The sequence below is a fragment of the Epinephelus lanceolatus genome, chromosome 21 (assembly GCF_041903045.1).
Source record: "Epinephelus lanceolatus isolate andai-2023 chromosome 21, ASM4190304v1, whole genome shotgun sequence".
NCBI lineage: Eukaryota > Metazoa > Chordata > Actinopteri > Perciformes > Serranidae > Epinephelus > Epinephelus lanceolatus.
In genome coordinates this window covers 31,381,817-31,405,407 of record NC_135754.1, presented here as the reverse complement: position 1 = coordinate 31,405,407, position 23,591 = coordinate 31,381,817, and the positions used below count along the sequence as shown (strand labels likewise).

Genomic DNA, 23,591 nt, shown 5'->3' with positions numbered 1-23,591 from the left:
TGGTTTGAAAGAGGAATCTAACTTTTTACATGGGAGACTGGCCGGTCACCGTGGACTGCTGTGACCTCACCGTGCTAACTTTTTAAGACTCTGGAGAAAAGCAACAAAAGATGAACACTGTAGAATATGTGTGAATTTTATCTTAGTGGTTAAGGGTTGTGTGCCTTGGATTCTTTTGTGAGGTAGCAGAAGAAAAGGTTAAGAGACACTTCCCCAACACTTGAGTTCTTTTCTACTGAAGGTCAAGAGTTCTTAACTAATTCCCCTTTATATCCACTGATATACTCTATGCCTGCTTCTCCTTCCTGTTCAAATCCATTGTGCAGAGATTTATTCTGTAAATAAACACGACAGAATCCAGTGTGGATTCACCAGTTGTGATCAGACATGAGTGACGTGTACTTTGTAAGTAGGAAGATGCTTTTTAAGTCAAAACAGTAACATATTTTTAAAATTGGTGCATTTCCTTTCACTTGGTTTTATACGCATTTTGAATTTGTGCAAGAAAAATCCTGACTCATCCAATAAAAGACGAAGTATAGTTATGACATACTGTTGTTGCAAAGGCCACTACAAGTTCTCTCCATCGTCTCTGGATGGCTTTTATCACATATGCTCACAGGAGTATTACCAGAACTCCTCCGAGAGCACATAGCTGCAATATTAAGCCCAGTTCAGACCAAAGATTCGCGACGAGACGAAACCGTTTTAGAATGTTGCAGAGAAAAGTTGCATCAGTGTGAACTGGCCGGTCTGCGCTTCATTAAAGCCGGCTGATGGTGTCACCTGCAACTCAGCTGGTCAAATCACAGGCAGCTGCTATTAGAATGTAAAGCCTGTTTCAACAGCCAATTGTCCCCCCCAAAGCCCCCTGTTTCCGTCCTCATGGTTTGCCGGTGTTGGGCCCTGTGTCCCAATTACCCAACACCGTGGGTTATTTGAATTATTGTAGTGTATTCATTAAGAGTACAGTCCATCTGATGCTTGTTTTATGTTTTTCGCCGTTTCATGGCTACTACAAATGCAGCTGTAGCCAGTATCTCACTATCACTATCCTCATTCACATTCTAAGAAGCTACAAATTATATTCAGCCACAAAATAAGCCTGAAAAGGTGCAAATCAGAAAGGAAGTACAGAGAGTTGTTGCATAGAGATGATACACCGTCTCATCTAGTTGCATTGGTGTGAACTGGCAGGGTTTTACAACGTTGGAGAACGGAGCGTTGCAAGTAGTTGCAAGTTTCAACTTGTCTCGCCATGAATCTTTGGTCTAAACTGGCCTTTAGTTGTCTAAAACTCTCTATTTCTATTGTCCAGTGTGGTCTCTGTTACTATACATCCATAGTTTTCCTTTGATTGATGTTTGACTGGTGCTCTTTTGATTACGTCAACTTGGTATGCCCTGTTCAGCAGTGGCCACCAGGAAGTGCACCGGACTTTAAAGCCAATTCGATGTAACTTCCTGGTACGTCATGTGAAGCCATGGGGCCCAGAAAGATTTATTCTCCATAGACTTACAATGTGAAAAAGACGTCTGTAGATCAGTGGATACATTTTTTGAGTGTTACAACCCCTACGAAATGACTTGCTTCACTATTAGGACTTTATCAACTCAGTCCAATAACATTCGGAAAGTCTAGAGGAGTTGCACGATTATTTCCGTACAAGTTAGTGGAGGGCTAAACTGGCAGATGTTTAGCCGGCGAAGTCTCTAGTGTGCCTGCTCTATGGGCCCGGGAAGTTGACCTTTTATTTGGCTTCATGCGCCACTGAGTGACTTTAAAAGGATTGAACGGGGCTTCACCTCCAACTAAGTATCCAGTTCTCTTTGTACATACATGGTGACTGCTGACTGGAGAATTAATGCCACCTACTGCTTACCACGATGACACAATCCACAATATTTGAATAAGAGTAGTGGATAGAAAAGTGCATTTTCTTAAATATATTCCCTTAAATTTCAAGTAAAATTTGTGCTACATTTGGATCAATAATAAGTTGATATCTACTGTGCTTGGCACATGTGTACAGTATTACGTATTTGCTTTCTGTTCTTTTGTTTTCTCTCACATTTGATTGTAATGCAAGTAGAGTCTTGTAAGCCCATGTGGGCTGGGCATCTTTGAATGGAAAAATAGTCATTCAATATCTATGGAGAAGTGTTCATTGTTCCTCACTTGCACATTGTTTTACTTATCACATTAGTTATTTAGTCTCACTCATTTTATAGATTTTTTTCCATGTACTTTTAATCTTCTCACCACCTGCAAAATAATGTCAAACAAAACACCTATTGAGGCTTCTTTGTAGACTAAATTAATTAAGATGTGTCCCTCTGGCCAAAATGTTTCACCAGTCCTGTAATAAAATGATGTTTGAGTTGTTTATCTGACAGAGGCGTACTTGATGTATTCTGCCTGAGTTTCTTCGATGGCAGTTGATCCAGTCGTGGATAACTCTGGTGCCGTCTTCTTCCTCCTGGCTGTCAGTTGTAGTTTCTCACTGTGGCATCTGTGCTGGCTCACTTCCTAGATGTGGTCAATCAGCGGGGTCCTCTACAGACCGTACCAACACCGTATTAACACTCAGTATGTGGCGAGTGAACGCATCTACTTTACACACATACTCATAGCTCTGAAGGAGTTCTTTATTTCCTCTGCCAAGGAGATTTTGTTTTTGTTTGTTTGACTGTGTGTTTGTGAGTGAGCAGAATATCTCAAATCTTGACAACAGATTGCAGAGAATTGGTGGAAAGTTAGTCTCTGGTATAAGGAACAAGTGTTTAGTTTGGGTGCAGAATAGGGCGTTTCGATTTTTTTCTTGTGAACCTGACACCTGTATCCTGTTATTATTGTTGGTATGTTTTTACTGTCTGTTGAAAACAACTTTTCAACATTATTTTTAGCGGTGCTAGTGATGTGGTTCTAGGGATGGCAATGTCAGGCGGTTAGTGGGGCGATACACCACTTTGGTCCTGGATGGATTAACACGACTTTAAACAGATTAATCACACTCCCCAGAGGATGGATTGACTTTTGTGATCCTCTGACTCTCCTCTAACACCCGTACAAGATTGATTTTTAAGTATTGGATGGATTGCCATGGACTTTGCTCGACACATTCTTGTCCACCTAAGGACAATTTATGTTCACTAATATGATCCACTCACTTTTAACACTCACTAGCAATAGTGAGTGCCGCAAAATTGTTTGTCCAGTACTTTGGTTTACACCCAAATATCTGCCAAACTAATGACATTCCCATCAGCCTCAGCTGAACTCTGTGTTCAGTGCTAGTTGGAAAATGTTAGCATGCTAACACGCCAATCTAAGATGGTGAACATCATTGACTGTGTAATATAATGCACGTAGCTTTAGTGATGTCACCCATTGGTTTGTGGACTCCTGTTTGGCATTTTGGCCATCGCCATCTTGGTTTTTTTGGAGCCAGAAGTGACCATACATGGATGAAAGGATGATGCTAACCCCAATGCTAGCTGCTTAGTCAGCACGGTGCATTTACAGCTAATGGCGATAATGCTAATGCTATTTTTTGCTAGCAACAAACAGGCTTAAAACCATGAAAAGTAAACATACTAACTGGAAAAACTGAACATGTTACTCCTTAGAGGGTCTTTAGTAGACTTTTTTTTAGGCTACCGAAATGTTACGGTTTGCTTTCATTAACTGAAAACACACTGAAATAGCAGCAGCTAAGGCTACACCTACTCTGTGCATCTGGGGTTATGCCATGCTTACATTACTTAACCAGCGTCCTTACTGTAGTAACGACTTGTCAACAGAGGCACCCACCTAACTCTCAAAGCGGACATGTCCCTAAAGCTAGGTGCACAACCTAACGCATTGACGGATTGACGCTGACCGGAAGTCATTCATTCCAACGGAGGTGAAAATGACAGATAGTAACAGACTAGCGCACAGCACGGTAGCGGTTCCGTTGACCGTCGGACCGTGGAGGCGTTGGATTTTTTCCTACTCGGCCGTTGACAAGATGGGAGAAACGGAACAGAATGAAATTGCAATCGTAGTTGTAAACAAACAAACAATAGCTCATTTATTTATGCAAAAGAACAATAAGCATGAGCTTTTTTTCCACTATTAAAAGTGATTGTTGCCCGTAGGTTGATTTCTATGCGGTTGATAATTACTCTATATTTTCGAATTTCGCATTCATTTCTATATATATATCAGCTCTTTCAATAGCACACTACTCAGCTCGTCTCAGTTCAGTTGGTACAGTGACTTTGCAGGAAGATATTGCTAGCTCTTCTGCTAGATGACTTCGCTAAACAGCTCTCGCCGACAGCACGCTAGCTAGCCACCTGCATCTGGCCAGGTCTGTCAACGACGGAACCTCGCAGCGTTGTTCTGGGGGTGGGGAATGCGTTGGGGAAACGCTCCATTAAAACAGGAAAAATAGGTTGTGCACCCGGTGTAATTATTGGCAACTTTAAGCCTTAGTAATATTTAAACAGGTGAGTTATATAATAATTCATCCCCCATACAGTTATCATAAATGAGGACATTAGCTATAGAAACCAAAACCATTTTCTACCAGGCTGTGAACATGTTTATTCCTGTGGCCATTACAGCCACTGCAGTTTTTCGTTGGCTTTATTTTTCAGCTCTGGAGGTTGCCGCTCGGTTAACATCTTAGTTTGGATGATTAGCCATTGTCATTGTGAGCACGTTAGCATGCTGGCTTTAGCACTTAGCTCAGAGCACTGCTGTGTCTAAGTGCAGCCTCACAGAGCCACCAGCATGGCTGTAGACTGTCTTGTTCAGATGAAATGAAGGATTACATGCTCCCTTATGGCTTGAGAAATCCCACCACTGATATATTATAAAGCCCTCTAAAACCCTTTAGATTACCATTTGAAAAAAAAAAAAGCCATTGTCACTGAGCTTCCTGAAAAGTTGACATTTTGAAGACAAAGGGCTCGAGGAGAGTGGACGGTGGCAGCATCTGCTTTTATCCCAAATCAGAAAGATGGAGATTGAATATATTAAATGTGTTTTTTAAATGGCAGGAGGATTGGCTGCCTGCTGCCTTGACGTGAACTCTTAAGAGTTTTCTCTTAAACTCTACAAATGTTTTATTATGTGTTTTGCATTGAGCTAAGTCTGTACTACTGCTGCAGTGTGATCTATTTCTGTCTGTCTTAACTTAAGTCATACAGTAAACAGACAGATGAGCAACTGTGCTCTCCACCCATTATACACACACATGCATTATACTGGCATTAGCTGTAACACGAACCTCAAACAAATGTGGTGAGGAGTTGCTTGAATATATGTTTAAGCCGCTGCTCATGACTTCCTGCTCACCCCACTCTGGTTCAGCACGGTGTTGCTGCACCGGAGAGCTTTAGACATGTGCACTCACCCGTAATAAGAATGGTTAACAGTTGCAGCATACAGTACATACTATTTTAAACCCTCATTTAACCAGATTAGTCAATTAAGAGCAAATTACGCAGAAAAAAAGAGAAACAGAATAGGTTGAAGAAATGAGCCTTGCACATAATTTGAGTTGATATTAGCTGAATTTCTTTGCACAATTTGGGCTGGCTCCACCACAGTGAGGACTTAGATTAGAGTCAGGGAAAAGATGCTTAGAAGTATGTTCCTATCGCTGCTGTACGTGAGCTTTGGAGGTCACACTTATATAAAATGATGGATTTTTTCATTCTTTGTCTGCTGTATTTATTCCAAAGTTTTAGAGAAGCAGTTGCGAGAAAGCTTGGCATTTCTGTGTTTAATGTCAAAAAGGCAAACAAAGTGGCGGGAAGCACGGGAGCATTATAATTGCTGTGGCGAGCCGACACACTCAGTGATTTTACAGCATCATCCTCGCAAAGTTGAGTAAAGAATGCCGCTGAATGGATGGTTAACTTCTGTCTGCTGTCTCTTTCTCGGTATGATCACTATGAAGCATCATCTGCATTGTGAGTCCTTGTGTGCCTGGTAGACCTGCTGCTGCTGCTGCTGCTGCTGCTGCCACAATGTATACACTCATGATACTATAAGCTGGTTTGGGTAACAGTGCTTACAATCCCTGTGCCGTGACCAAGAACTCGGGGGAAAAAAAAAATTGTGTCACAACCACCACCACCCCCGGCTTTCACCGCTCCTGCTCTCCATCTCCCTCTCTCTGAATTTCTTGTCGTTTGATGTCTCAGACTTTGTGCTCGAGTCAGGCGCGAGAACATTCCAAAAATGGATCTGATTCGCATTTGGTGTGATTATGACTCTGAACAAATAGACACAACAATTATATTTTTTTTTTGTATAATCCATCTTCTCAGCTAAAAGGTCCTTGTTGTTTTGTGTTTTGCAAGTGTTGTGAGTGAAATGTAGGCCGGTACATGGCGGTGTTTTCACATTTCAGTGGTTGGTTGAGGTCCTGCTGCTGTATTAGTCCCCGTGCTGCTTGTTTAATAATGCATTAGCTTTACTTGACCCAAAGCTACCTAAGATAGCCCTCAGGATGTTTTCATTTTATCAGTGTGCTTCAAGTTCATAAGCTCTCTGTCTTCCTCCTCCTCCCTCTCTGTCCTGTCCCTGTCACTCCTCTCTTTCTTCCATCTCCCTGATCTGTGTGTGTACATGTTTGTCTCCTTTTCTCTATATGTGTGTATGCTTTCTGCTCCCAGCCCCTCTGCGGAAAGCAAAGTTTGTGGAGAGCCCTCGCATTCCACAATCAGAGCTTGGCTCCCCTACACACACCTCCACCACTGCCAAGAATCCAGACCTGGACACATACTGCCCTGGTAAGTTTTTTTGGCCAGCTCATCCCTCATTTCGTCGTGTTACTTTCCTGCATGTTGGTTCCTGTTTGTGAATGCGGTGGAGAGACACAGAGATGGGGTGAATTTTTCGTAGCTACTCTGCCTGCTGCTGTAAAGCATTGCTAAGGTCGTTAATGAAACAGCTTTGCCGGTGCCCACAGTGTCCATCCTCATTGCCTCCTCCCTCCCTGTCACTCTAATCCTCCCTCGCTGCGTCCTCACTCTGCTCCGTGTTCTCGGAGCTTGTTTAGGTGCTGTTTTTTCTGTTTAACTTCACAGTCGGTGGTTGCTCGGTAATCCTGCGGACAGTCCAGATTTCCCTCAACCCCCCACCTCCATCTATCCTTGTCAAACCTCCCCCCCGTTGGTCTCTCCCCTCCTTGCACAGTAAAGCGGGTCACTAGAGGATAGCACTCTGCTGAGATTTGGTTCTAGTATATCTGCTTTCTCATCTTGCTTCTCCCGTTCCTGCTGCCACCGAGAAGTGCAGTGTTAGCTTCCTGACCTGTCTTGTTGGTTCGACCTCTGGTGGCTTTAAGGACGTCTCAGCAGAGCAGGACGATGCTGCGACACCGCAGGGCTGGATGAAGACATGAGAGAAATAGTGGTGGGAGGTCCCGGGGCTTAAGTGTTGTAACTTTGGGAGGAAAATGGTCGACAGAGTGCTACCAGCCTTCTCCGTGTGCCAGCCTCTTCTGCTGAGTCTCTGCTCAATGGGAGCTATAAGTAGGTGATCTGTTTCTAGAAACGTGCTAGAATATACTTTTATTGTACTTTTTATAAGTCTTAATAGTAGGTGGTACCGTCGCCTCCTGAGACCCCAGCTTTTGTTTGCTTTGCATTTTTAACTTTGCCTAGCTATCTGGGATGAATAGGACCTTATAAGAATATTAAAAACTACGTACTGTCTTTGAACAGTGAGCAGTTTGGAAAAAAAAATTCTTCACATGTAGACAATGGGTTTATTTTTAATTCATTCGTTCATTCAAACCTTAATATAGGACTTGGGAAATCAATTGAGGAAGACCCTCATTTTCAGTGAAGCTGAGCATGAACAAAGAACCGTCATGCACGTCAATTAAAACAGAAATGAAATCACACAAAACAACAACAATAGCAATAAATGATCGCTAAAAGTAGAAATACAGGATGATGTATAGATTTATATTTAAAAGCATTCACACTCAATTAAAACAAGATCACAAATAAGGCATTTAACCAGCCGTAATCGTGGCAGAGTGTCCAAGTTTAAGGTCGTTTGCAGATTATTCCATGTATACGGAGCACTGTAAGAGAGTGGCAGTCTTCCTAGTTCAGCTCTGATTAAGGGAGTGTGAAGCAACAACCTGTTCTGTGAAGGAGCACCAAGATTCTGTGAGGACAGAGTTAAAGGGGATGAAATACAGAGTGGAAGCATCTGTGTAGTCACAAGTCAGTATTAAACAGTTTATTTGAAGGCCTGAACATCATTGTGCAAACACAAAATTGCAACATCTGTTCAGTGTTTTGTAACTCTACAGGTTAGGGGTCACTGGCCAAGTCTAAAAGTGTTCAAAACTTTTCATTTCAATGCCTGAACATGACTGTGCAAAAAAATAAATTAATTAAAAAAATCCAAATAATGCAAAATATCCAGAAGTAGTGTAATTTGTGACTCTGTATGAATTTCCCTCGCTCTATATTCCAAGCTAGGAATGTCCTTTTAGTTTGTAGGAACAGTCCGTCACTCCTAATTGGCCTGTGTAAAAAGTCCTCAAACAAGTACTTCCTAATCTTAGCTTGTTGTGTACAGTGTACATTTGCTCATCTATGGTAGTGCAAAAAAAATCGACCAGCCCAAGAATCTTACCTCTATTTAATTTATTTTCAAAAGGGAGAGTTTTACACGTAAACAAAAGGGTTCAAGTTTCAGTAATAAAATGTTTGTTTAACTAAAGATACCCCTCTGTTTTTATTCCTTTAAGTGTCTTTGTAACTCATAATAATAGTAAATAATTGTGTAAAACCGTGTACCAGCATACCATGAAGCTGCAATACTTTCTGAAGCGGTTATCGTACCTTGAAAATCTCATACCGTTGCAACCTTATTTTTGTATCGGAATTGGCTGCAGACTGATTTGGCAGAGATGGCTGCCATCTTGTTTTTACATGAACTAGTGTATTGTGCTTTTGCTGCCACTACATGGCACAAATAAGTGTCCACAAATGAGGACAACAGGTCTAAGTTAAGTAAAATGAACTATAAGGTGCAGCAAACCCAACATGTTATGTCGTCATTTGAGGATGCAGAGTCGCAGGAGGTTACGATAGACCCTTCACCTCTGGCTTGGCTTGCCGTTGAGTCAAATGGGTGAAAAACTGTTGTCCAAGCCTAAGCTTTGCAGTAATCCTGTGAAACAGACTGTGGAAATACCCATCAGTTGTGATGTGCTGCTACGAGCTGCTGTAGATGTGACATTTCAGGGTTGAAATGGTAATCTCTAGCGCCATTGAGGCAAGAAAAACAGTTGATTACTACCAGGAATTCTGTGTCTGCGCAATAACAACTCGAGCTGGAGAGGAACCAAGAGGGATGAGATGAGTTTCCTGGGGTGAGGACTCACACCTCCCAGGTGGACAGATGGACATCTTAGCGCTTAACAAGAGCTCCCTGGCATGAGCAACAGCAGCAGCAGGGCAGTGACTTAAACATCTGATCGCATGCCAGTCAGCGCTCTGCTGCTGACACTGTCTGGCGATCCTGAGAGGAAGTCAAGTATCAGCTGATTTTTATGGCCTCAAAGAAACTTTGTGGTCTCATAAATATGGTTTGTGAATATTTTGCGAGATAGCTTGTAAAATTTCACCAGCAGCTGTCCTCCTTATATCATCACAGTGAAGGCTTTTCTAATGATGTTAGAGCTCAGTCTTCCTACAGTAACTTCCCTGACGAGGTGTGGGTGCCACGGATAAAAGCCTTTATTAACGTGTGTGTAATTTTATATTACACTGTCCATTTATAGTTGACTTAAAGGTCCAGTGTGTGGGATTTAGGGGCTCCTATTGGCAAAATTGTATGTAGTATTCATACGTATTTTTATACGTTTATAATCACCTAAAAATAAGAAACACTGGCTCTGGAGTTTAAGCACTCAGGAGAAGTTTCAGCTCTAAATCCTACAGACTGGACCTTTGATTTTGAGTGGAGTTGAGTTGGTCCTCATTTCTTTTTGCAGTCAGTTATTTTTTTATTTATTTTGCATAGGTTTTTACCATTGAAAGAAAGAAAGAAAGAAAGAAAGAACAGGAAAGATAAAGAAACAGGTCTTTGGGGAAATATCAGAGATATCGATGTCTGTGTTTGATTGACAGTGACTGGCAGGCTGAGCCCCAACAGGAGAGCAAGTGACAGAGTGAACAAACTTGTATTGTAGCACACAAGCCATGGGCAGTGTGTCTGAAAGCAGCATATCGAGGATTAAGAGCCACATCTGCATCTGAACAAACCAAAATTACATCTGTAGGCTGTTTACATTTATGTAATCTGATTGGATGGATGGAAACAAGTTCATCATCTGCAAAGACAGAGAACAAGTCTGGGGACGGCATCATGAAACCAAAAAAACTGAAATATAAATGTCCCCCCTTAAGATCGGACAGAGCAGATATGTTTGCTTTGTTTATATATGTGCAGTGGTATGGTGGTCAGGTGTAGTTTGGTAGAAAGAAAATAGTTCTGGGTGAACTGTCCGTTTTAAAATGTACCAAATGCAACAAAAAATTACAAAGAAAACAGTTTGATAAAGAAAAGATAAAGTGCCGAAGGATTTAAAAGTTGGGGCCGTTACTGTAACACGTTTTGGAAAAACAATTAAGAAATTGTTTAGGTAGAGCGGGTCGTCCACTAATCCAAAGATCAGCGGTTCAATCCCCATCTCCTCCAGTCTGCATGTCGAAGTATCCTTGGGCAAGATGCTGAACCCCAAATTGCTCCCAATGGCTAGTCAGAGGACTAGAAAAGCTTTTTACCATTTACTATTTATTCTAAAAAAAAAAAATGGATACCTGACATATCATCACGTTGAGGTTAAAATCAATTAAATAGTCAATAAACCAGCTCTTGCAACATAAACAACATAGTAAAATGTCTGACAATGGTCTCACAGTATAAAGGGTTAACGTTAGCCAGCTTTTTGCCAAGACAACTTAAATATAATCTTAATTATGCAGACTAGATTTTGGGATCTTTTCATCTGCCGAAGCTGTACAGATTGCCTCTCCAGAGCATACGCCACATCCACTGCAGTCACGGTCTCCCTCTTAGCCATCTCTGTGTAGTTAGGTGATAGCATCAGGGATCTCGTTCTCCAGGGAGACCTCCAAAACACCGCGGGTCTCCTGGTAGAGCAGAGCGGAGATAGGCTTCACTCCATCATGGCGAGCCAAATGGTTGATAGTTGGTTTGGTGGTTACAGTGATACTTATCGCACTGAGTCCTTTTCCTCCTTTGCCTCTGCTACTCAACCTCTGATAAGTCTCTCTGTTCACCACTTCTTCACTCAGCTTATTTTCAAGTTATTTTAATTTCAAGTGTGTTATCGCTTCTTAATGGTAGGCTATTATACGGCCATATGTCCATAGTGTTCTATATGACCAAACCCTGGAATATAAACAGCCATATTGGCCGTCAGGAAAAAAAAAAAAAAAGTCTAGCCTAAACCCTGATATCATCATATCACCCGCTGCTAACCCAGAGTCCTAACATGCTTTCATGTATAAACCTCTAAATGTTGTTGTGTAGATAAGATCACCACTGTGCACATGAGGAATGTGAAATTCACTCCTCTGATCTCCTGATTAGTCACTGCTTTCTGGATGATATGCTCGCCTGTGCGTATCTTTCTGTAACAGTATGTTCAGTGTTACCAGTCTATCATTAATCTTCATTTTGTTTAGCTCTGCAAATTGATTTTTTTCCTTTTAATCTACATGTCACCTCTTCTTCGAGCCTTGCATCTAAAAATACTCTCAGGTCACTTTTGGGAACCTGTATAGTCTTTGTTCTCTGTGGTCTTGTCCTTGGTGGAAGTTAAAGTGTCCAGGTGTAGGTGAAATAAGAGCCACCACATGGTATGTGCTATCTTACCTGCAGCCCGGGCCTATTAATACCATCTTGCCGTCCTGTCCAGTCCCCCGCCTGCAGCACACATGCTTCCCTCTCTCCCTTCTCTCTCTCTCGGAGCGTGAGGGCAGATCTGTGGACGGCCAGGGAGAAACAGATGCGCTTGCACAGAAACACATTCCTAGCTGTGCGCAAAGATAGTTGCTATGGCAACCATCTGTCTCCTTCGCAGCTCAGGAATCCAATGGAGAGGAGAGTGTGTGTTTTATATATGTGTGTGTGTGTTGGGGGGGGGGGGGTGGTTTAACAAAATAAGAGATGTGTTTTATGCCTTTTTTTATTTCAGTATTCAAATTTTATCGTTAAGGATCTGGTGGTGTCGCCGTGATGAGAGCCGCCTGAAGTTCCTCTTCAGGGGAGTGTTAGGATCTTGATGCTGTCATGTAGCTTTGAAGCGATTCGGAGGTGTATTTTAAGAACAAAAGCACTATAAAGAGAAAGAACTCGCTACAACCCCTACATTATGCTAATATATGTGTCCCCTTTGGTAGTAGCTTATCAGAGTTCGTTACATCGAGAGGAATGTTTGAAAACATGATGTCAAAGTGCTGTGATTTTACATTTTTGTGTCTTTGGTTTATCAAACATTCAGATTTTGATTTTATTTGACAGCTCCAGGATAACAGATGCCCAAACCACTGGGTTCATCATGTGTTTGTGTCCATTGTGGGCTTTTTTTGGAGTGCGTAAGGATATAGCAGCCTATGTTTAGCTCAAGGGAGTTACTGTGGGCTCCGGCGTCCAGATTAGAGATTTTGCTCCCACATCAAAAGAAGCACAGACGGCTCGCCCCTGCACAGGGTTGTCCAACAGCTGGCTGCGACAGAGATGCCGTTGTAAGGAGCTAAACAAAAAAAAAAAAGGAAAGGGAACAGAAAAGATGGGAACTTAACAGAGAGGTAAACAAAGAGATGACTGGAAAGGACACTCAGACAGACAGACAGACAGACAGACAGAGCCCCTGTTTGATCATGGTCACGGCCACAAACACCCCCCCCCCCCCCCCCCCCCCCAGGAGCTGTTGACTAATCAGTGCTAATGTATTCACTGCTTACTACGACCAGTCTGTCAACTGGGAAGCCTTCACTGCCTCCATGTCCAGACACACGGGCACCGCAGGCAACACATGCAAAACGCATATACAACAGCAATGTTTGTGCTTCTGTTCGCCTGCAATTTTCTCCTCCTGACGGCTCAGTCATCCCCTGTGATATTAGCTGTTAGGAGGTGGAGCCGTAATTCCATCTACCTACATCTTCTCCATTACTGCGTTCTGAGCTTTTCCTCAAGGGATGCTCGGGGATTCGGTGACCTTGGAGGCCCTTGTAAATGTATTCGCCTCCATATAAAGTGTATCCATCTGCATTACCGAGCCGCTATATCCATCTCATCAAGCCTCGTAGGTAATTAGCTGTTTTGGACCTAATGTGTGCTGTGATTACCTCATTATTGGCTGCATCTGTGTGGTTTTTGAAGCCATCCTGAAAACCAGTTTTGGGCATTAAAGCTTCACTGAGAAATATCCATGATTAATCAAAGCTTCAGCATGGTGGTGGTGGTGGTGGGGGTAGGAGTGGATTAATGGGGGACAGTTTTCAATCAGTTCACCTGAAATAACCTGCCAGTTAGCCACTTTGTTAGCATGTTAGCAACATAAGCCATATTAGCTAGAGAAGGAGAAGACGGCTAAGCTGTTACTTGCAGTGTTCAGGTGATTTGCCAAGCTCTCAGTAGATTTTGGATATGCTAGTTTCCTTTGGTAAATGTGGCACAACTTTTTGGGGGGTAGCTTTGCAAATTTTGAAACTAATTGACTGTCAGCCTGTTGCAGCAACACATCAACGTTGCTGCCACACTGGACGAAGCAACACTTACCTGTACATAATGCAGCTAACAGGGGATTGTCATTTTTTCGGCTTAAAAAGCACTTTAAGATTTATATTTCCCCAACTGGTTTCAGTGAGTTGTTTTTATATTTGAGGTTTTATGATCTACATGTGGTAGAAAAATAAAGTTTTGTCTCCAGTTAATTAGAATCTTGATGTTGAGGCTATAATTACTGCTGGACACTCAAGAGTGGAGTGTATGCTTACTGTACGTTGGCTTGCATCAAGCATGGATTTGGTTTATTTTCTTTGGTTCTATGGAGACGTCCCTATGTAATGTGATTTAATATGAACCTAGACAACTTTTCAATGTAGTAACTTTCACCACTGCTCATTTTAGAAATGTCACTGCGAGAAAACAGACAGTGGATTATAGATATATGTTCCTGGTGGCCAGAGATGGTTAGCATTGCTAGCATGCTAATGTTAGCGAGCCTTCAGTTTCCAAGGGTCGTGACTGGTGGCAGACAGGACCCAATCTAACCCATGTTATATTACATAAACAAAGAACATGTGGTCTTTCTAAAATGAGCAGTAGTTACTATATTTTGATATGTTAAAGAAGTTGGTAAGCAGACAACGTTAGCTAGCTAGCACAGTAGTTGGTTGTAAAGTCATCAACTTCCACATTAAATTATATTATATAGGGACGTCTTTACAGGGAAAATAAGCATGTTAAATCATCATCTTAACAAATGTATGTTTTTACAGTTCCTTATTACAATGAATTATTTTCCACCAAGTAAGAAATTCAGTTAAACCTAACACACACTTTATTGAGCGCCCAGCAGTGATTGTAGTCTAAATATCCATAAACTTGTGAACTGGAGATAGAAAGGAAAGATGGATGGATGGAAAGATAAAAACCCATTCATATAAAATGTGTCATTGCAGTTGGTTGAGAAATGTAAATGTTACAGTGCTTTATCCTGGAAAATAGCAGCTCCCCTGATTACTTGCATTTGTTTAAAAGCCAAGTCTTGCTTTTTGCAAAATGGCGGCGATGTTGACGCATGATCCAGCGGCAAATTAGGTATCTATGTTTCTATAGCTATGATTTCAGACACTTGATTTTTCGACATCTTGCATGTCTGAATGCCTGACACATGGTCAAACTGTCCCAGTTTAGATAGTGCTGGACTGCTGGTGACGAACATTAGATGAAAGCAAGTTGAAGTCGCAAAACTGTCAGTAAATTTAAATGTCTTTGTCTGAGAATAACTTACAGTAATGAATGTTGATGCGTGATGAACATAGTTGGATTACTGTATATGGAGCTCAGAGGTAGAGCAGGTCGTCCACCAATCGGAATATTGGTGGTTCAAACCCTGGCTCCTCCAGTCTGCATGTCAAAGTATCCTTGGGCAACATACTGAACCCCAATGGCTGTTCCATCGGTGTGTCAGTGTGTGTGAATGCACTGTGTATGGTAGCCTTGGCCACCAGTGTGTGAATGGGTGAATGTGACATAGTGTAAAAGCGCCTTGAGTGGTCAGAAGCCTAGAAAGGCGCTATACAAGTGCAGTTCATTTCCCATTTACCATATATATATTCATTTATACCCTTCGAATAATGATTTGGACGCCTATTACCATGGCAACTGGTCAAAGCTTTGAAGCATTTGTGGTGAGCCCTTGTGTTTTTTCATTGTGGCTCTGCAACATATTGTGCCTCAAAGGTTTTTCTCCCTCCCTCAGAAGGTGTCAGTCTTCCTCACTTGCTCAGAGAGACTTGGAGTCAATCTAATGAGGATCCTGACAGTGCCCTGCCTGTCCATCCATGAGCGAATGGAGAGGGGAGCCCGGGCTTAAGATTGCCTGTCTGTCTGTAGGTCTTTGAACAGACGAGTGAGAGGCCACGGGCTTTTTAGACGAGCTGTCTGTCTTCAGAGAGGTGGCGTGGTGGCTGAGACTCTCTAATGGTCGTCAGTCAGGACTCCGTGTAGCTACCTGCCAGTCTGGTCCGACCTGCCCTGCAGGAAAACGAGCGAGGAGCGGAGCAGAGAGGGAGAACTGGCCCTGCTGCTCTGTCTCACTGCTGTTTATTTAAACACCGGCCATCTCATGCTGTTGGCTTCAATGTCATTAATGTCTGGGCCAATTCTCAGGCTTATACATCCAATTACAGCTGTTTGAATTCAGCCACTAGTTACTCTGCCTTTTTTTTTTTTACAACCAGCAGGGTGAGTAATTAGTGGAAGCTTCAGCTCTGAGAGTGACACTCCAGTAAATAAAGTGAATTGAAATTGATATAGTAGGCACCTCTTGGGCATGATAGCCAGGTGTTATTAAAAAATATGACACCACCAAAGAGGGCTTGTTATGGGTGGAGAGTAACCAGGCAACAGGGCTACAAGATGAGGTCATTAAGGGATTTTTTTCTCGGGTCGTGTTGCAAAGTTGGCAACTGAAATCTCTCAGTGTATGTGTGTGTGTGTGTGTGTGTGTGTATTTGTGGTTTTTGATCATCTGATCATCACGCAGGCTGGTGTTTTCTTTTCTCTCTTTAGAGCTGTGTAAACAGGATAGAGAGCTGGATACACACCCACTTTGTTTTGAAAAGTCACACACCGTCGCTCTCTTTATCTCTCTCTCACACACACACACAGACACAGGTGAAGGGCGTATCTCATTACGTCACACGAGCTGCAGTGGTGATGAGCGGTGCGGAAGGAGCTGTCGTCAGTGTGGAGGGCTTGTGCGAGTCAGTGTGGAATGTTTTTTTTTTTTTTTGTAAACAAGGATTCCTGTAGTTGTGGCTGAGTGGATTTTTAAGTTTATGTAAGAAGACACTTCAGCAAAGATGTCCAGCTGTGGAGGAATGTGCCGGTAATGCACAGCTCTGAGCCACAGGGAAACTCAGGTAGAGTGTTTCATGTCGTTGTCCTGAGCGCAGGTGCTGTGTGTCCTATATCCGGGTATCGCTGCTGTGGTTTATGCAAAGCGAGATCCGCTGTGTGTTCAGGGTTTCTAGGTAAAGAGGTGGTGGACGTGAAGCCTTTTTTGTGTGTGTGTGCTTAAAAACAAGCTACTGTTCTGCTCCTACCCACCACTGACACACATTTGTTCTTTCTTTCTCCCTCCTCTCTCTGTATCTCTCTCCCCTGCAATGTCTTCCTCACCCCCACCCCCTCTCCCTCCACCTCCTCCCTCCTCTCGTCTTTCTGCCTCTGCAGGGGAGTCAAGCCAGGAGCTGGGCCCCCCTCCGTCGGTGGATGAGGCAGCCAACACATTGATGACGCGCCTGGGTTTCCTTCTGGGAGACAAAGTGAGCGAGGGGCCAGCCGGTACCCAGTACAGCATGGAGGAACCCGAGGCGAGACAGGTAAGGGTCTCACTGAACTTTTTTTTTTTTTTTTTGATAGACCACAGCATGTGAGAACAGCCCTTTAAACGCTACAGTCTGTTCCTGAGTGTGTGAGTGATGAAGCTACATTGGTTGGAGTGACTGATGACATGAGGGTTGGTGTTTCCCTATTGGCCATTGCTCTTTTGAAATGAAAAGGTGCTGACAGTCCTGTTTCACTGTAATTATATGGATGTATTAAGACAACTGGATACAATGTGGAGCCCCATTCATTCCTATGAGAACTGGAAGCCAAAATGGTTCAACTGCCGCGTATAAAATTACCTGGATAATCCAGGGATGATGGGCACTACTTCCGCCAATAGAGCAAATGCACTGGAGACTTGCGGCGGTCGAGCTTGGACGGGTGCAGCCAAGCGGCTAACCTCTGCTAGCCAAACAGCTGACTTGCAGTTTAGCACTCTACTAACTTGAACTAGGATGAAGTTATTTTATTATGCGGCTCTTCTAGACTTAAGAAATGTTACTGGACTGAATGGATCAAATTCTGAATGTGGAACGAGTTATTTTGCGAGGTTGTGATGCTCACAAAAATGTATCCACTGATTTATAGACGTCTCTTTCGCCATGTAACTCAGTGGGGATAAGTCTTTTTGGCGCATACGCCATAAACGTTTCTATCTTCCAGGTTTACTTGCGTGATATGCGGCCCACTTACTACATGCAGTAGTGTATCTCCCACTGGACATACCGTTCGGCTCATTGACTTTACATTGTAATAATGTCACAGATTTTTAAATTTTCTCTGCTCGGGGAAAGTTCTACAAATATAGAATTTCCATGGATAAAAAATTCAGAATAGAAAGAGTCATAACTGACTTTGATTGCAGTTTGAGGTGTCCTGTCAACAGTTGTACAGACGTTTCTTCTATAATGGTGGTCAATGGGGAAAATGCTTTTTGGCCACAGGCGATTATTTCGCTGCAATACCACAAGTTGCCATTGGGAAAAATTTGCTGCAAGGCTGAGCAGCTGTCATGGTAGCCTGGTAATTATACTGTGTGGCCACTACTACAAACATTGGCTTCAAAGCCTGGTGCACTTTCTGTGGGCCTGGTGTGGCATGATAGCATGTTGGAATTAGCAAGCTAGCTAGCCAACAAGCTAGTTGCTACATGAGTAAAATATAACAACAATACTTCATCCACACACTCTTGTCACAGCGTAGGAAGGCACATTGCTGTCGTCAGATCAGTGACAATTTGTTTGTCTCATTTCTGTGACCACTGTAACGTTAGCTTAAAGTCATAGGGGAATTAGCAAGCTAGCTAGCTAACTAGCAAGCTGCAGTTGAAATGTTATTTACTGTTACAGGTTAGATGTCAGCACGGTTGCTGCCACCGTTTTGACAATATTCTCCTTTTTGTAATCAGTGTCAGTAGGATGTTTGCGCAACCTCCATCAGTAATGTGGGGACTCCATCACCAATCAGAGCTGAAGAGTGCAGGGTTTTGTTAAATCATCAGCGGGTACAGCTTTAGAGAAGGCAGGTCCTTTCTGCTGTGTGACTGTATCTAAGTGTGTTCTTCATATTAACATGTATCTACATGAGTTTTTGGGCTGGACTGCAACACTGGGGCCAGCACTGAAACAATGAAGTCAATGACTGAGTATTTGTCGCCACTTCCTGTCTTCAGATTACAGTTTGTTTAACCTAGTCATGTTTTTTCATAATCAAATTTGCCTTGAGGACGTTCCTGAAAGACCTCTCTTTGCCTGGATTTCTTCGAGAGAAAGTTACAACTCTATTTTCTCAAGGAGTTTCACTCTTGTTGACAAAAACCTACAGACTGAATGACGGAAAATGTTTTTCTTTCTCTCACAACATTGCATTCAAATCTCATTATGTCACCAGACGCACACTCAATACAATTGGCGCCAAAAAACACGCTTTAGTTTTTTATCACCCTTCACGCTATTATTGTGGTTTATCCAAATCTAATTGTCTTACTGTGTATGTGACTCTGACACATTTCTATCGTGAGAGGTCGTGCTCTGGAACTTGAACAAACACGCCATCGTCTGATTCGATCTGTTTTGACATTTATCTTCATAATATCCATGTTCACATGCGGTTTTGACAGATCTTTGGATGTCAGGGTAGCCAGATCAAAAGGCTTTGCTCTAAATTGCCCTCAGACGCCACAGACTCAGAATTTATCAGTGCCTCTCCATCAAGCATCAGATACGATCTCCCTGTTTAATTAGATTTTTATATGACAAATACTCTTAAGTATTTATTTCCCAGCGTGCCGTAAACTTTGCATATTGAGAGCAAGTTTCTCGAGTTGACATGCAGCAGGTTCAAGGTTTCTCTCCTGCACCGTAACCTTTCAATTTGTGAATTTGGCAGTTGTGCAACAAACAGCTCTTGGCACAACGGGCCTGCTCTAAGCTCTGCAGCAGATGCCCTCGTTTCTTTTCCTAAACCTGATTTGACAGGTTTGAATTTTCCAAAGCGAGGGAAGAAAACAGTGGCGGCGGATAGAGAGAGAGAGAGAGAGTGACGGAGAAATGAGGAGGGGGGGAAAGGGGGAGCGAACCTGTTGCTGAAGTGTTCAAAGCGGGCCTAGGTATGGGTTTGCACTAAAGCAGTGTGGATAAGCGATTAGACTGATGGACTGCCTGTGCTTGATGTGAGCGCTGCTGTAGCAGTGGGGGTGTATAAATTGAGAGAGGTTTATTCAAGCGGCTCTTTTTAGAGACGTGACTCACACTAGCACCCCGCTGCATCGTGCACACAGTACAAACTTATTATTTTAGATATCTGTCCCAAATACTGTTCTCCGGATTGCAGCTTGTTTGATTCATTAACCACAAAAAAAAAAAAAAAAAAAAAAAAAGACAAAGATTGCTTCGAGACACCGTCGATTAGCAGATTAGCTGAGTGGGCTTTGTTGTAATTTTTCTAATTTGCTTGGGATTTAGTGGCTTTCAGTGGAGAGCACACATTATAGTAATACAGTAGGTTCACACATGTAATCTGGATATTTGCAGGTTGCTGCTAACTCATCCGTGATGCTGAAAGTCTGTCTTAATGTTTGTCATGCACCAATTTATGGGCTGAACATCAGTATGGGACAATATTTGCCTTGTTGACTGCCATCAGCCTATTAGCACATAAGAAAATGCACAAATTAGTGCACAAAAATTCATCAGAAAGCAGGAAATCAAGCACTTAAAGTTTTCTGGAGTGGAAAAAAGTAGTGTTATAAAGGGCTGAATGTCTTTTAATCAGTTCTGTTATTCTTTATAATGAAGATTTATTTGTTTTCGTGGCACAAAAGGGGAAATAAATAACAGCAAAAACAAAGTCAACAGCAAAAATTATCACTATCTGTATCGGCAATTCGTCAAAATTGTATTTTAAACATTGGTATTGGCCCAGAATTTCACAATTGGTGCATCCCCAACAACAAAGTTAGTGACTTTTTTATACTGTAGTTAATTAAAGCTGAAGCCAGGGAGATATGAGTATGAGCTGAGGGTTTACTTTGCTTTACTTTTCTGTAAAACACCAAACTACCATCTTCCATTTGACACGGTTGAATTCCTACAATAGCTGGTGTGTCTTCTGCGAGACCTCACCAGCTGACGGAACAAGGTGACCTTAACTCACACACAGAGAGCGCAGTTAATTGCCTTTCATACTCTCGTGCTCAAGCTCCCCGAATAGATGCAATGCTCCCAAGTTCAATCCAATCCTCGCGCAATGTTTTAGGTCACGCCTGCACTAGGGGAGGTTCGTTAGCCCAGCAGATAGAGCTGTGGTGTTGCTGTGTGTTTGTTTGTTTGCTGTGGGGTCAAGATCCTGTAAACATGACACTTTAGCGATCCTGTCCATGGTGAGAGCAGAGGGCAGCGGCGTCTGAAGGAGTGCGTCCATCAGTCACACACACACATACACACTCAGCAGAGGCTAGAGGCTGTGTGCCGTCATGGACAGTGTGTTGAATAGTTAACAGATGCCACAGTTTATATTTCAAGTAGTACTGCTTTATATTAAAGCAGTACTACTGTGCAACACACACTTGACTTTTAAGGCACACCTATACAATCCAGTCCTCAATTTCTACTGGACAGTTTTTGTTTTGTGTTTTGTCAGAGTGGTGTTGATTCAGCTGTATGTTCAGGGCTGTACTGAATCACTCTGAGCTTTGAAGCTTCATTCATAGCTTTGACATTCAGATATTCGAACGCTGTGCAGATTTTTTTGTTGTTGTGTTTTTGCACAATTCATTCTGTTTACACCCTGTATTTCTGCGCAGTTGCAGAGAAAAATTAGGCTACACTAACATTAATAGTATTATACTATCTGTAGAATTGGATTCCAGCGGCGGTTGCATGAGGACTGTTTGTGACTTGTTTCGATTCAAACATTTCTAATAACTCCAGAGCACTGTAAAGTCCAACAGACAAAATGTATTGAAAAAAGGTTGATGAATCAGTTTGAAAAATGATAACATTTTTGTATCCAATGAAATATTCAGTTCCAATCCATATTTGTTGACATTTAATCTTTCAAAATCAACATTTTCATGTGGCTAAAAAACACACGGGGAGGCATGCACCTGTATTAATTAATTAACAGCACCATTAATTACATTTGTCCATTAAAGAATAGTTGGTTTCATTAAAAAACTAACTCATTTAATGCAATTTATTCAAATCAAAGCTCTTCATGTTAAACAAAGGCGGTTCAGTACAGCCCTTTGTATGTTTATTTCTGACGTCATAGCCAGAGGTAGCATTGTGCTGGTGTGCATTATCTTGAAATGTGTTTTTAATATTCTTTCACCCTTATGTTTCTAAATCTGATCGGAAAAAAAATTAGAAACACTTGTCAGTATAATACAGTCCAGTTCAACGCCGTCACTAATTTTATGACCTCAGTGATGTTTGTAAAGCAGAATTTATGGCTGAGGTTTTAATGGACTGTTATGAAAGCTTGTTTAGACATTCATGTTCCCCAGAGAATGACTTTTAATACCTTTGATGATCATCTGGCTTTTCCTCTCGCCCCCCAGTGAGGTTGATATTTGTGGTTTTAAGCAAAGTGTTTTGACAACTGTTGGATGGACTGTCATGAAATTTGGTTTAGACATTCATGTTCCCCAGAGGATTAATTGTAATCACTTTGGTGATCCTTTGACTTTTAATGTAGCACCGCCATTTGGTCGAAATTTTAACGTGTTCAGTACTGGTGACCTAACACCTGCAAAACATGCCCATCAGCCTCAGCTGTACTTTGTTTATTAGCATGCTGACATGCTAAAATAACTTGGTGAGCATTTTAGCATTGTCATTGTGAGCATATTAGCATGCTTACATTAGCATTTAGCTCATAGAGCCACTCTCATGGCTGTAGATGCCAACTCATGTTGTTTCTTCATTTATCAAGCAAAACTGTAAAACATTCACTGCCTCCAGCTTCTAGATTTTGTTTTATATAATAGTAATTTCATTATATTTGGGCTTTGGACTGTTGGTAAAATAAAATAAACAAGCTGAAGACAAAATAATTAATTCATTAATCAGAATTATTCACAAAAATAATGTTAAATTGGCTGCAGTTAATTACAGCTTTATGTACCAAAGCTCTCTAACGTGCCTCATTTACCCACCCACACACAGAATTGGCGGTGGAGTCGTGCTGTCTTGGCTAGTGTGAGCAATTGGGGATCAGTGTCTTGCTCAAGGACTCTTTTAGCAAGTGGACCAGAGGATCAAACCGCCAACCCTATAATTAATTGACCCCCTGATCTATGTTCTGAGCCACAGCCTGAGGAGCTTGTCAGCAGATAATTGACAGATTAATCAATAATGAAAATAATCGTTAGCTGCAGCCCCGTCTCCCGACTGAGTACGTGTGTGGGTGTGTGTACTGTCCCTTCAGTCTTCTTCCTGCAGATTAAACAAACTAGATTTAGCCCTGAGCACCACTTCAACCCTCCTGTTCTCTCTGTGTTCACCCCAGCATTGACCTGAACTCATCAGCGGCACCGTTAAGGAGAGACCTCCATGTGTTTGTGTTTTTTCAGTGTCTGATACACACACTTAATCACTTGGTATCCCTGCTTTTCTTGCGCCTCTGCAAATCCGTGGATGCTGCATGCGTGTGTCTTTTAGGTATGTGTATTTATATGTGTGAGAGTGCATCTGTGGGTGTTCGCAGCAGCAGATTAGATGCAGCAGAGTGTTTTTTGTCCCCTGTGGTTGCTTGTCTCCTAACCTGAGCCGACGCAGAAGAGGGTCACTGCAGGGTGCCAAAACAATGCTAGGACTGGAAAGAAAATATGTATTCAGTGTGTGTGTGGAATTTCAGTGTCAGTGTTTTTTTTTTTGTTGTTGTTGTTGTTGTTTTTT

At 42.2% G+C, this 23,591-nt stretch overlaps 1 protein-coding gene across 14 annotated transcripts in view; it reads left to right on the top strand.

The window, feature by feature from the left end:
• The window catches only part of tanc2b (tetratricopeptide repeat, ankyrin repeat and coiled-coil containing 2b), a 254,073-nt gene that overhangs the window by 166,970 nt on the left and 63,512 nt on the right, over positions 1 to 23,591 (top strand). For 6 of the 14 annotated variants that reach the window (XM_078163099.1, XM_078163098.1, XM_078163097.1 and 3 more), the window contains 2 exons: positions 6,678 to 6,794; positions 17,035 to 17,183. In XM_078163099.1, coding sequence (XP_078019225.1) covers positions 6,678 to 6,794; positions 17,035 to 17,183 — 266 coding nt within the window. Of the gene's footprint in view, positions 1 to 6,677; positions 6,795 to 16,570; positions 16,722 to 17,034; positions 17,184 to 23,591 lie in introns of those variants that run through there. The other 8 variants (XM_078163101.1, XM_078163100.1, XM_078163103.1 and 5 more) reach the window with 3 other exon arrangements.